At 42.5% G+C, this 13092-nt stretch overlaps 1 protein-coding gene across 15 annotated transcripts in view; it reads right to left on the minus strand.

The window, feature by feature from the left end:
- Window positions 1-1701: 1701 nt before the first annotated feature.
- The window catches only part of Kalrn (kalirin RhoGEF kinase), a 603889-nt gene continuing 592498 nt past the window's right edge, over window positions 1702-13092 (minus strand). For 11 of the 15 annotated variants that reach the window (XM_029544638.1, XM_029544643.1, XM_029544642.1 and 8 more), the window contains 2 exons: window positions 9617-9755; window positions 1702-8000 (listed from right to left, as the gene is read on the minus strand). In XM_029544638.1, the coding sequence (XP_029400498.1) occupies window positions 7455-8000; window positions 9617-9755 (685 nt within the window). In that variant the 3' untranslated portion in view covers window positions 1702-7454. The remainder of the gene's footprint in view (window positions 8001-9616; window positions 9756-13092) is intronic. The other 4 variants (XM_029544641.1, XM_021209154.1, XM_029544640.1 and 1 more) reach the window with 1 other exon arrangement.

Consider the following 13092-nt stretch of genomic DNA (forward strand, 5'->3'; position numbering starts at 1 on the left):
GAACTCAGAAATCCACCCGCCTCTGCCTCCCAAGTGCTGGGATTAAAGGTGCGTGCCACCACGCCCAGCGAGATTTAATTTTGTACTCTTTGTTTTCTCTAAAGAGATTGTGTTGAACTCCCAGTGTGGAAACCCCCATATATCCCAGCGTTTGTTTTGGGTTTGAAACAGGGCTTCCCTAGGTAGCCCAGCCTGATGTAGACTTCACAATGTAGTGAAGGCTCAGATTGCTCTCGAACTCACAGAGATCCATCTGCCTCTGCCTCCTGGGAATTAAAAGTATTCACCATCACGTCCAGTGAAACTCATTGTCTTGACCGTTGTTTCTCATTACCAGTAATTTCAGCAAAGCCCTGATTAAGTAAGAACTCAGATGTTAAGATGCTTCGCTCTTCTTGCTAGATCAACAACTGTGTTCATCTCTGTGTGCTGTTAATTGACAGACTGCTATAGAGATCAGCCTCATTCCCAGCTGTGAGTCACCTTCAGACACTAGAAGCCTGATCAAGCCTCCTACCAACCTGTATGCATAGCCTGTGAGATCCAGCTGGAGCTCTGTATTCACTATGCAGGCCTGGGGGTCACACTCAAATCCTCAGGCTTGGTGACAAGCGCTGTTATCTGATGAGCCATCTTGCTGGGCCACTGATAGGATTTATTTATTTATTTATTTATTTTTGCTTGCCAGGCTTTCAAATATTTGGGGCCAAAGAGAGGAGAACCATTACCCCAGTGTTCCCACTGGGAGAAAACCCAAAAGTTTTAGTTAGAAAAAAAAAGACAACTGCCAGTAAGAGGTGACTCAGTGGCTGAAGAGACTTGCTACCAAACCTGATGACCTGCATTCAGTCTACTGGACCACATGGTGAAAGGAGAGAACCAGCTCCTGCAGACCTACACATACACACACACACACACACACACACACACATACACACACATGTTGTAACATTTTAAAGGGGGGACACAACTAAAGAAGCATCTTCAGTATATTATATTTATAGGAATGCATAACATGTGAAATGTACATTTTGAAGTTTCATCCACAACTTATAACGTTTACTGCAGTAATAAGAACAAGACAGCAGGGTCGGCACTTTACAACATTACACATGAGTGAGTGAGTGAGTCGGACTTACAAATAAAATATTTACAACCTACCTTTACAAAACAACATCATGTGCATACAAAATGAACAACTGCAGGAAAAGTTAAAATAATAAGACAACCAAAACCCAAAACCCCCAGAAGATACACTTAAGGCAGACCAGCAAGACACTGAAATAATTAAGGCTGTGGAATTCTTCTGCACCTTGAAAATATAGAGCTATTTACCAATACTGTGGAGTGATTTTAAATCAATTGTCACAAGCCTGATGGCAGTATGTACTTATATGTATATGTGTAATGGTCCCTATGGGGAAACCTGTCCACTTATTGATAAGGCCTTTTACAGATTGGCCAGAGACGCCCACCACCAAATTCTCAAAAGGCTTGGGGGAAGGGATCACTCAAAACCAAGAAGTGTTGGTGCAGTTTGAAAATCAGATATTAAAATTCAAATATTGGCTGGACCTGATGGCACATGTCTTTAATCCCAGCACTCAGGAGGCAGAGGCAGGCAGACCTCTATGAGTTCAAGGCCAGCCTGGTCTACAGAGTGAGTCCCAGGACAGCCAGGACTACATAGAGGGACCCTGTCTTATCAAAAACAAACCAAAAAATCCAAACACACACACATACAAAAGAATTCAAATATAGGCTTCTGAGTAAACAGAATCACATCAGTTATAGTCTCAATGCATTTCACACTTTGTTCATTTGGCCATGTGGACTTCAGAAGTCAGCAAATCAATTCCCATGTGACGAGAATTCTCCATGTATTATCCTTAATGGTTTTGAATGGTCCTAAATGGTTTTCCAGTAGAAAAACTGACCCACCTGGGCTGCCTGAAAATGGATAGATTTCTACATATGAGCAATAACATATACATACATATTATACACTATATACATGTACAGATGTACATATATCCATATTTTCCAACAGTTTGCCCTCCATTGCCACTATTCTCTGCATAAATAGCATTTTCTCAAGGGTATGTTTAGTTTTTCACAGTCTTTCTATTTATCCCTCTTCTAGTTGTATTTACTTTCCCACAGAGTAGTCTGAAGTTCAGCAGAAACAGAAGTAAAAGCACCAGGATTTTGTTTTAAAAAAAAAAAATTCAAACACAGATGTGAAAGATATGGCTTAAGTTAGTAAGAGAAGAGTTGAGATTCGTAGCCACAGTCTTTGAGGTCACAGTAACGGTCTTCATGGACTCCGGCATGCGGACTTAGTTATTGATGGAAATGGGGGATTAATGCAGCTCCTATCCCTGCACTGGCAGATCTACTTGGTTAAATTAACACTCAGGAGTTCCAAGACTTGCTATCTAAACTTTTCCTTGCCCTTCCCCCTTGTGAACTGTTGGGTTGGTCATTCAGATAAAAAATGAAATCTGACCACAGCTTGGAAGTTCTTGACAATAGCCTGGGAGTGTTAATTTTAAGCTTTTAATTACTGTCATTTAAGATTAAAGCATTGTAGTGGAATGACCGTTTTCTTCTCCTATAATGTCAACTTATATTTAAAAAAAAAGAGAAAAAAATGTCCTTTATAACAAATATGGTCATATGATATTTCTGTATTCAATTTCCATATGGATTTTTCATGAAAAACATTTCCTATTAAAAAATCTGTCTATGGATAAATTTCAGCCCCTTTGAGCTCTTTAAAATGAATGAGACAGCGAGAGCCTTAGCATTTTCAGAAAATATTTACTAACATAGCATCTTCTTTTCTGTTGGTGGAATCTATGCGAGCATTTCCTTTAGCCTACTCTGGGTCTAATAATTCCTTCCCTAAAGGTCTTTAGATTTCAAATAGCAAAGAAAAATCATGAGGTTTTTTTTTTTTTTTTTTAAACAGATAAATCTGTTGAAAGCTTATATATGTTTGCCTAACTCAGACTCCATTGGAATGTTAGCCAGGCAAGAAAAGAATATGGACTACGTTCCTCAAAACTCACCCAGTGCAATTCATGGGCTGTTCTAGGGTGTGGTGATTGTGTACTTTTGTCTACTACAGAGACCCTTTCAATTTATTTCCCTCTATCAGGTATAGAGGAGAGAGTTTCTATTAACACAGAAAAATAACCACCGTTTACCTTAGATGGTATTTTCTCCATCATATTCTCAAAAATCTAACTTGCCATGTTTTTCAAGATAAGCAAGAAGAAAAGAAGGATGAGTGGGCCATAGGCATGGGGGTTTGGAGACAACAGAAGACGACCCTTGAAGAGCAAAGCCAAAGCTCTCTTTCTCCAAAATCTAATTCTCTTACCCGCTGTGGGCATCGCTTGCCTTTTCTAGAAGTTTCCTGTGTGAAATGAATTGTGACGAGGGAGCCTAGGAAGTGTATTCGATTCTCACATCTGTCCTTCCAGTGAGGAAAGCAGCTATTTGGATTCTTCTTTGTCCACCCCCACCCCATCCCCCCAGCATAAAGCTTGGTAAGAGAAAGGAATGGCTGTCTGTCTTGGAAAGCATCAGACTCATGTCCCCCCTAAGAATTCTGTGGAAAACAGCTTATGGACATTTTCAGGCCTCCTCAGTTCTCCCAAACCCTGTTCTGTAGAGAAGCTCTTAGAGGTCAGAAATTAAAAGATAAGAACAATTAACATGTAAATGAGAAGGACCCAGACCTTCCAATGAGAAGCAATTTACAGAGGTTAACCTCAGGAGTTTGTAAACGGTACCCAAAGATAAGACTGTGGGAAACTGGAATGTTCAAAGTTGCTGTCAATAAAATTCTAAACACTGGCAGTGTGTAGCACTTGAAGAAAATCAAAATATATTATAGATGTGTCGACAAGGATATTTTCCTCAACATTCTTAAGAGATTAATGTTCTCTCTTCTTCTCCCCAAATTCCATTTTATCAATAGGGACACATGGGTCAGAAAACAACAAAAGACTTTCTGAAAGAAAGACTGGGTTTGGAATAACTGAGATGGAGACTCAAAAATTCCTGTTTCCATCCTACATTCAGATATTCTCATTTAAAACATAGCTTAAACCTAAGGGAAAAAAAATACCGCAGTATCAGCAAATCTAAATGCAATCGAACTTCACTCTCCGCCTCCCCTCTGAAAGGCACTACTGTTTATAAAGGCTTCATGAAGCACAAAGCCAAAGCCAGCTTTCCCCTCTGCCTCCTTTACTCACTTAGGTTGCTGGTGGCTGGGAGAGACCTGAAGGACACATCCAACATTGCCATGTTTTTTTTTGTTTGTTTGTTTGTTTTTTGTTTTTTGTGTGTTTTTTGTTTTTTTGGTTTTTTTTCTTTCTTAACAGTTTTTAACCACATTCAGTTATAAGTGGGTAGAAATCTGTTTAATTCGAAACAAACATAAATGGCGCGCAAAAAAAAAAAAAAAAAATCATTAGAGTTCTCATCAGGGATCCTGGGTTGGCCCTGATCTTTTCCATCTTTCTGTACCCCACCCTTTGAACACAAAACAAATGAGCTCAAAATGATGAGCAGAAACCAAACAAGAAGTCTTTCGCTAGCACTGTTGCTCTCCGGGGGGTCAGCTGGCAGCTCATTCTCAGCAAGAACAAGTGGGATGGGATTAGGAGTGGGAGATTTCCTCTCCTCCTCCCTTCTCTCCTGGAAGTTCTAAGTCTCCCTGCCAAAACAGGCGCAGGAAAGTGGTCCTGGGGTGGGTCTTCTTCTCCAGCCACGGCTGAGCACAATTGTACTCCAAACTCCATTTCCTAGCCCTGTCAATGGGGTTTCTCTTCCTAATTCCCACGCTGCTAGGGAAAATTCTCCAGCCAAGACTATCTTGTCCCCTATTTGGAGGGATCAAGTGCTTTGTAGACAGGGGCTTCCCTGGTCACTTCAGTCATCAAACTACACAGAGAATGCCCCCTTTCTCTTTGTACATCCCTGAAGCTTATACTACTCTAACAGTTGTGTACCTGGGGCAATTGCACACAGCCCCATGTCAAGACCATTCCAACTCCGACACAAACATGGCTGGGAAAACTTGGCTCTTTATAGAGTTCTACCATGTACAAATCCTTTCAATGTGGCCCTTCTGTAGCGTTGGAACACCAGTCTTAGGCTCTGTCCCACCCTAGCCGAAACTTGACTGGTCAGAACAATTCTAAGGAAGCCCTTCTTTCAAGACAGCGGAGTGGACAAGTGGACAGAACAGACCTGGCCACATCACTTTCTGGATCTTTGGAGTCCACAGAACCTGCATTTTATCCTAGAATAAGCCCTCTGGCCCCAGGCCTTCCTCCTTAATGCTACATTTCTTAATAAAGACATGTTTATTTGTAAAAAGTTTCAATAAGCATGCTTTGTGTGTGCATTGTGGTTTAAGTGAAGACCGTGGAGATAAACAAGTTCTGAGGGAGTGAGGCCTGATGACCTAGGGCCACCCGGAGACAAGGAGACTACAGTCAGAGTCAGTTCCCACATATTTGGTTAACCCCCAAAATACTAGGTGCTATCTAGTTTTATTGCTTTTACTTTCTACTAGTTTATTTCCCTATAATCTCGGAAAAACTGAGATGGAGGATGGATGACAAGAAAGCTGAAACTGATGGGGGGGAGGTGGTGATGAATATTTTGATTCTATATTTCCACCATGGGAATAAGTGGTTTTATACATTAAAATTAGACTATTCCCATCATGTCTCCTTTAAATAGTTTAAATAGTTTTGCAGTTCCATTTTCCCTTCCCAGATTCTCTGATTGCACTTGGTGCTACATAATTTCCATTTCCTCAGTTCCTACTAGCAGGAGCAACACGATGACATGAAATCCGGTTTACACAAACATTTCAGTTATATATATATATATATTTTTAAGAATATTATTTGCATCAAAGCAATTTTTAAAACACACTCTAGGAAACAAAGGGTGGATCATGTACAAACAGAAAATAATTAAAACAAAGCAAAATAAAACAAAAAAACCCAAACCTCTTCTATTCCCCCCCCTTCCAACAGAAGAACTAAAAAAACCAAAAACCCAACAACAACAGAAGAAAAAAACATGAAGTGCCCTGGTTAATGTGTTTTCCCTCCAGAGGGCACTGGGCATAATCTTGTAGGAGAAAGTGGCACTGGCCTTAGAATCCAATTGGTCCTCGTAGTCCAGAGCTGTTGGTGGCTGTGTGGTGATAGGGTACTGCTATCACAGTTAAAACCCCGTGCTGCGTTAGAGTGATGGGTCAGGTTTTGCGCCGTGGTTTCAGGAAGGACGTAGGACTAGCCTTAAAAAGGCTTTTATGGCTGCCTCCTATTGGTAAGCACCCCGAAGCTTCATGAGGGGTTAGGAATAAAGCAAGCTAACTTTCTGAAAACTGTATTCTACGGCTATGAAATCAGAAAGCGCCTCTACGCTGTTCACAGGAACTGTAGGAAAGGCTTCCGTGTGCCCTCCTGTATGAAGTTGTGGTATTCATTTGCCTATGGCAGGCCCCGGGGGGGACATAAAAACAAACCCCCCAGCTCTTACTCGATTTGGATTTATTTCCTGGCAGTCTTTCCCACAGGAGGAGCTCTGAGCTGCCAGTGAGTTCAGGGGTGGGGGAAGCTTTGATCTCTACAGAACCTATCTTAGTCAAACGACCCATGATGGAGGAAAAAAAAATATCCCAGTCACAGATCGCAAAAGGGTCACATTGCTTTCTCTTAATACACAGGTTCTGATAAAAGATTTCTATACAAGATTTATAAAATGCTCTAAAAAACTCGTCATCTAATTGTGCTTAGTCAAAATAATGCAATGCTTCGGTAAATAAATTACTGTCTTAACGGGAGCACTCAAAGTTACTTATGATTGATTTCATATAGAACTCTATATTATAAAACTCTGAAACCTGAATGGGATCTATTATATTGTATGTGTATATGTATCCTGTTAAGAAACTATATCTAAGCCATCTAAAGCAGAATAGTTGACATCTCTGTTAAATAGAACTTTTTTTTTTTTTTTTTTTTTGCTTAAATTTTCAATGGAGTCAGAAACCTACTATACTGCTTACAGTGGGTGTACGTACGATTTTCCCACTTAACTGCTCATTTTGGAATGTACAATTAACATTTTCATACCAAGTACTGTCTTGTTAGCCTCGCCCTTTCTTTTAATACTTTCTGCAACTCTGTATCTTTACTTCTTCAGCATGACCTTCTGGGATGCTCCTGGGATTAAGGTGACTTTCATGGTATTCAGACCCCGGGGAACCACAGACAAGGTTTAAGAGGATCACCTCTCAGTCCAGAGAACCACATGGAGTGAAATGAGGAACAGAGTTATTTACAGACACGCTCAGTCTTGCTTTGGTTCACACTGAACGTCTATGTGAAACCTCAGGGGTTGTGGGATAGCTAGGTCCCTTGGGTCACCCGATTGACGATATAACTCTTGACGCTGGGAATGGGCCGAACATCATTCTGGTGCTTGCGGCGTTCTATGAAGCAGGCCAGACGGGAGGTGTCCAAGGGGATCTTGGAGTAGCTGCCATTGTGGGGCTGTAGCCAGGGATGCTGCAGGCACGTGGCTGCTGTGGGCCGCCTCCGGAAGTCTTCCTGTAAGATGACATTGATGAAATCCCTGGCAGCGTTGCTCACACCGCAGAAGTATTCGTGGGGGAAGCTAAAGTCCACCCTGCACACGTTGATACAGGTCTCCTCTTTGCTCTCATCTAAGAAGGGGGAGACCCCACTAAGCATGACATATGTCAGAACCCCGATGCTCCAGATGTCTGTGCCCAGGGACACAGGAATGCCTTGGATCACTTCGGGGGCAGCGAACTCAGGGTTCCCCAGCAGATGGTGGATGTGGAAGTGGCCTGAGATCTGGACAGCGTCTTCCAAGTCAATGAGCTTCACTCGAGGCACTGGGATCCGGAGGTCAATGAGCAGGTTTTCTGGCTGCAGGGACCCAGAAAGGCAGGGACAAGAGAGGCAAGATCAGGTCTTTGCTGACCCCGCCAGCTGCAATCTGTTAGCTAACACAGATTATTATTATTATTATTATTATTATTATTATTATTATCCTTTGATTCACTTTGTGCATGTGGAATACTCCCTACACAAAGGCAAAGGAGGTTTCAAACTCACTAAACTCTGGGTTTAGGTGGCTCTTTAGATAAGTTGGTTGGCATTGGGGAAGGGGTACAGGATTAGCTGTGTACTCCTGGCTGGCCCAGAAATTACAGAGATCCTTCTGTCTTTGTCCACTGACTGCTGGGCTTAGAGTTAAGGGCTGCTGCACCCAGCCTGTACTTTCCCCGCCCTAGTGTTAGAGATGCAACCTAGGGCCTTAGGCATGCTAAGCAGGTGTTCTGCTACTAAGTCATACACCTATTCCAGAATAGCATGCTTTCTTACCTACCTTTTGCTTTGCAGTGAATCAAGGAAAGAAATAGTATTTTAAGAAAAAACAAGCGCCGGGCGTGGTGGCGCGCACCTTTAATCCCAGCACTCAGGAGGCAGAGGCAGGCGGATTTCTGAGTTCGAGGCCAGCCTGGTCTACAAAGTGAGTTCCAGGACAGCCAGGGCTGTACAGAGAAACCCTGTCTCAATAAAAAAAAAAAGAAAAAAGAAAAAACAAGCTTCTTAGTAACTATGTGTATGCACGTATGTGTGTGTGTACATGTGTATGTCTGTGTGTATACATGTATATGTCTGTGTATATACATATATGTGTGTGTGTGTGTGTGTATGTGTGTGTGTGTGTGTATCACTGGGTGGTAGTAACACAGACCTTTAATCTCAGCACTTGGGAAACAGAAACAGGTGGATCTCTGAGTTGGAGGCCAGCTTGGTTTACAGAGTGAGTTCCAGTATAGCCAGGGCTACACAGAGAAACCCTTTCTCGAAAAATAAAATATTTTTCTTTATGTGTACATATCTATATGAGTATATTCCATGTGCGTGCAGGTGCTGTTGGAGGCTGTAAGAAAACCCTGGGTCTACTACAGTTGGAGCTGCAGGTGGTTGTGAACCAAGCAATATGAGTACTGGCGAAAGAACTTGGGTCTTAAGCACTGAATCATCTCTCCAGCCCTCAGAAGCTCCCCTTTCTCACAGAATGAAGGGAAATAGGACATTAAGTGATGTCTACAAAGTTAGACTGCTTAGTTAAAGCTTTCTCTTACGCCATGTGCCGCCATCCCTCTAGTGTGTTCTCCTTCATTCCTGAACAATGCACTTAGGTGAGGTGAAAGTCTAGTTCTAGTTTAATAGTCACATGACATCACAGCAAACAGACAAAAGAAATTCAAAAATTTCCCCCTAGCAGTGGTGGCGCACGCCTTTAATCCCAGCACTTGGGAGGCAGAGGCAGGCGGATCTCTGAGTTCGAGGTCAGCCTGGTCTGCAAAATGAGTTCCAGGACAGTCAGGGCTATACAGAGAAACCCTGTCTTTATAAAACCAAACCAAAACAACAACAATAAAAAGAAATTCAAATTTGTATTTCTCAGGGAAATGGCTGGTAAGCTGAACTTGTCTGTTTCACTGTAATAGGTACTGACTTTTTATTACCTTTATGTCCAAATGTGCGACCCTACAGTTGTGAAGGTACTGCAGAGCTTCCATGATGTCTCGGATGTAGAAAGCTACCTTTTCTTCCATCAGCTCATCATGATTCATAAGGTAGTCCAAGAGTCGGCCGTCATCCATCCTGAAAGCAAAGGGGAGTTGGGGGAGACATAGAGAAATGACCTATGCACATAGCTCAAAAAGTCCTGGGAGGTCTCTTAATAATGAAGTTCAGTATTGCAGCACACATGTATTTTAGAGCCCAATATAAGTGCCACATTCAGAACTAGAATGAATTAAGTTACAAATGAGTTAACACTGCAGGAGAAATCCTTATAGCCTTACAGAACACTGTTTTCTTGACTTTAAGGTCTAACCTGGCTTTAAGAGGTTAGGTTGAAGAGAAAAGAAAAGAAAAAGAAAAGTCTGGTGCCTATAGTGAGCCTCATATGCGTTAAAAGTATTTCCATTTTTTAACATTTTTAGGTGGGAGAAATGTGAAAGAGGAAAGGTTTGCCCTCAGCATGTCTGATCTGAACTCCTTCACCTATCTGACGGCTTGCCAATTTTTAAAGACCGATTGAAAATGGGATAAGTGGAGCCAGCCATATGCAGATTTTGGTTCTGGTTCTGCCTCTTACCAGCTGGTGTCTGTAGGTCATCATTTAAACCCTCTGTGTTTTGGTTTTCCTGAAAGGCACCATCTTTTAAGGTGGGGATAACAACTGGCTGTCAACAGCAACATCAATGACAAAATAAGATCTACTTCTTTGCCAGGCTTGTGCAAGAGCCACAGCGAGGCAATGAGGATTTGAGGCATGGTCTGTACTATGAGGTGCTTGTGATGGTCTAAATGAGCATGGCCCCCTTAGGCTCATATGTTTGAATACTTGTCCCCAGCTGCTGAAACTGTTTGGAAAGGATTAGGGGGTGTGGCCTTGTTGGAGGAGGTGTGGCCTCGTTAGAGGAGGTATGGCCTTGTTGGAGAAGGTGTGGCACTAGAACAGGCTTTGAAGGTTTCAAAAGCCCATACCATTCCCAGTTAGTTTCCTGCCTTGTGCTTGTGGGTCAAGAGGTAAGCTCTCAACTACAGGTCTAGAACCAAGCACACCTGCCCTGCTGCCATGCTCCCCACCATGATGGTCATGAACTCACCCTCTGAAACTTTAAGCCCCTAATAAACTCTCTTCTATATGTGGCCTTGACCATGGTGTCTCATCACAGAAAGAAAGAAGTAACACACGGTGCTGAATAAACAGTAGCTACGTCTAGGCTTCCTGTGCCCTTTTGTAACAAGGAGTGATCAGATCTTTAATGTGAAGTGGGTCATTTGAGGTACATCTCAGGAAATGCCCATGTCAAGGAGTGTGATCCAGTACAGGAATAGCTTCCAATCATAGCTGAAACCTGCATGGCTCTCTTCATTTTCTCCCCTAATTTGTTCCTTGCTATGGGATTCTTCTATTTTATTGATAAGTGAAAAAGGATGGAGCCCCTGGAAGGCTCCCTACCTCCCTCTGATCTTCTACTATGAGGCAAGAGAGGCAAGAGCAGAGAAGAGTGGTACCGTGCTCACCACAAGGAACTCTTAGAAATACTCGGAACAAATAAGGGGGGCAGTTACAGCAACACTGCTCCAAGCCAGAAAAGATCAGCCACCCCACCTTCCTTAGAGCTATTCTCGAGCCTGCATCCATCTGAGACTAGGGCATGGAAATCTTGATTTTCTGGTCCAGGAGGGTTGCGCCAGTTATCCTTATTGACCACCACAGGCAGAGCAAGATTGAGCACATGGTTCTAGTCAGGCCTTGCTTCCCACACATCTTCCCTAAAGATCACATCCAACAAAGAACAGTTCTACGTTCTCACAGCCCTGAGGAATGCATGGTCTCTAGTATTTCCCGTGCCATATTTAAAGCATTATTTATCTCTTGGTTCTAACTGTTGCACTGGCAGCCCCTAAGGATAAGAGTTGTACCTTTCTTTCTATGCCTAGTCCCTCTGCAAACTGATATGCCAAGGCAGGTTGTTGTATTCATGGGATGTATGCCTACCCTACTCTGAGGAGAAAGGGAGGGGGCACCAACCCAGTGTGGTCTTGGTGGGGACAGAGTAACATGGTTCCTGCTCTTGGGACAGGGTCCTGGTGTGAGCCTCCACGAGTGTCAATGGCTGCTGTGGGTGTAAGGCTTGGTTGTGTAATAATGTACTAGCAGTTGAGGACTCTTTCCTTCCAAGGATTATCCCCCCTGATAATATTAATGACTTCATGATAATTAGAAACAGCACATCTAGACGTTAAGGGTGTGGCTATGTCTCAGCAACATGGTAAACACTGGGACCTTCAGGACAGGTCTTAAGGCTATGGGAAAGAGCTCTAAGTACATGAGTTCAAAAATATATAATTTCTCAACTATATAAAAATATAAGTATGCAATATGAATTATAAGGGGCTTCACAATCTAAAGGAGCATGGGCAGCAGCGTTAATGAGCCAACTTGTCAGAAAGATACAAAGGCAGGCAGATTCCTGAGTCCAAGGTCATCCTGGGACAAGAGAAGTCCAGGCCCTAATGTGGTAGAATTGGTAATTTCAGGGCGGGGTCCCACCCAACTACTTTCTCATCTGTGCTTAACAAAGGCTGGCAGGCCTTTGAATTCTTTTGCAATGTTAAGAAAAATGTACGCTTGCTGACTCCAAAGAAACAAAGGTCTGGGGTCAATGGAATACTGACTCATAGGGTAATCAAAAGGTAACCTAAAGTAAATGACTGAATTGATATGTAAATAAAAAGATAGGCTTTTGGCTTGCATGAGATGAGGTAAGCAGAGGGTGACATCAGTTCTTTAGAATTTTCTCTTTCCAGAGCTGAGCTGTCTGAACTCTCTGGAGAGCAAAAACAGCTCTTTAACATTTTTTTCCTAACAGGGTTTCTGACTTGGTTGGAAGACCCAATAATTTTTTATAGCAGCTTTTCTGACTTTGGTTAGAAAATTTACGAACTATCCTGATATATTGTAGAATTCCTACTAGCAGAGAGAGCTGTCTCAACCAGAATTTTTTTTTTAGAAAGGAAGAAAATGCTGTCTAGAGCAGAGCAGAAAACACACACACACACACACACACACACACACACACACACACACACACACACACACAGAGCAATCTGAAAAGCCATTTCAACAGAACCTAGGTCACCAGCTTGGACCCACAATTTGACTTCTGTAGGGGAGGTTCTCCTGCTAAGGTCCTGTTCACCAATTGGTTCTTGATCTGTCAATAAAGAAAGCCATGAGCCAATTGCTGGTCAGAAGATACAGGTGGAACTTCTAGATCCTTGGAGGCAAGCAGGGTGATGCAAGGAAGGAGAGAGGGAGTTTGCCATGCTTTGGAGAGAGGAGAACCAGGCAATCATGTGAGGTCTCAGGACCAAACCAAAAAAACAAAACAAAACAAGAATATGAACTGCTAATATATTT

This window comes from Mus pahari, chromosome 12, assembly GCF_900095145.1.
Source record: "Mus pahari chromosome 12, PAHARI_EIJ_v1.1, whole genome shotgun sequence".
Taxonomy (NCBI): domain Eukaryota; kingdom Metazoa; phylum Chordata; class Mammalia; order Rodentia; family Muridae; genus Mus; species Mus pahari.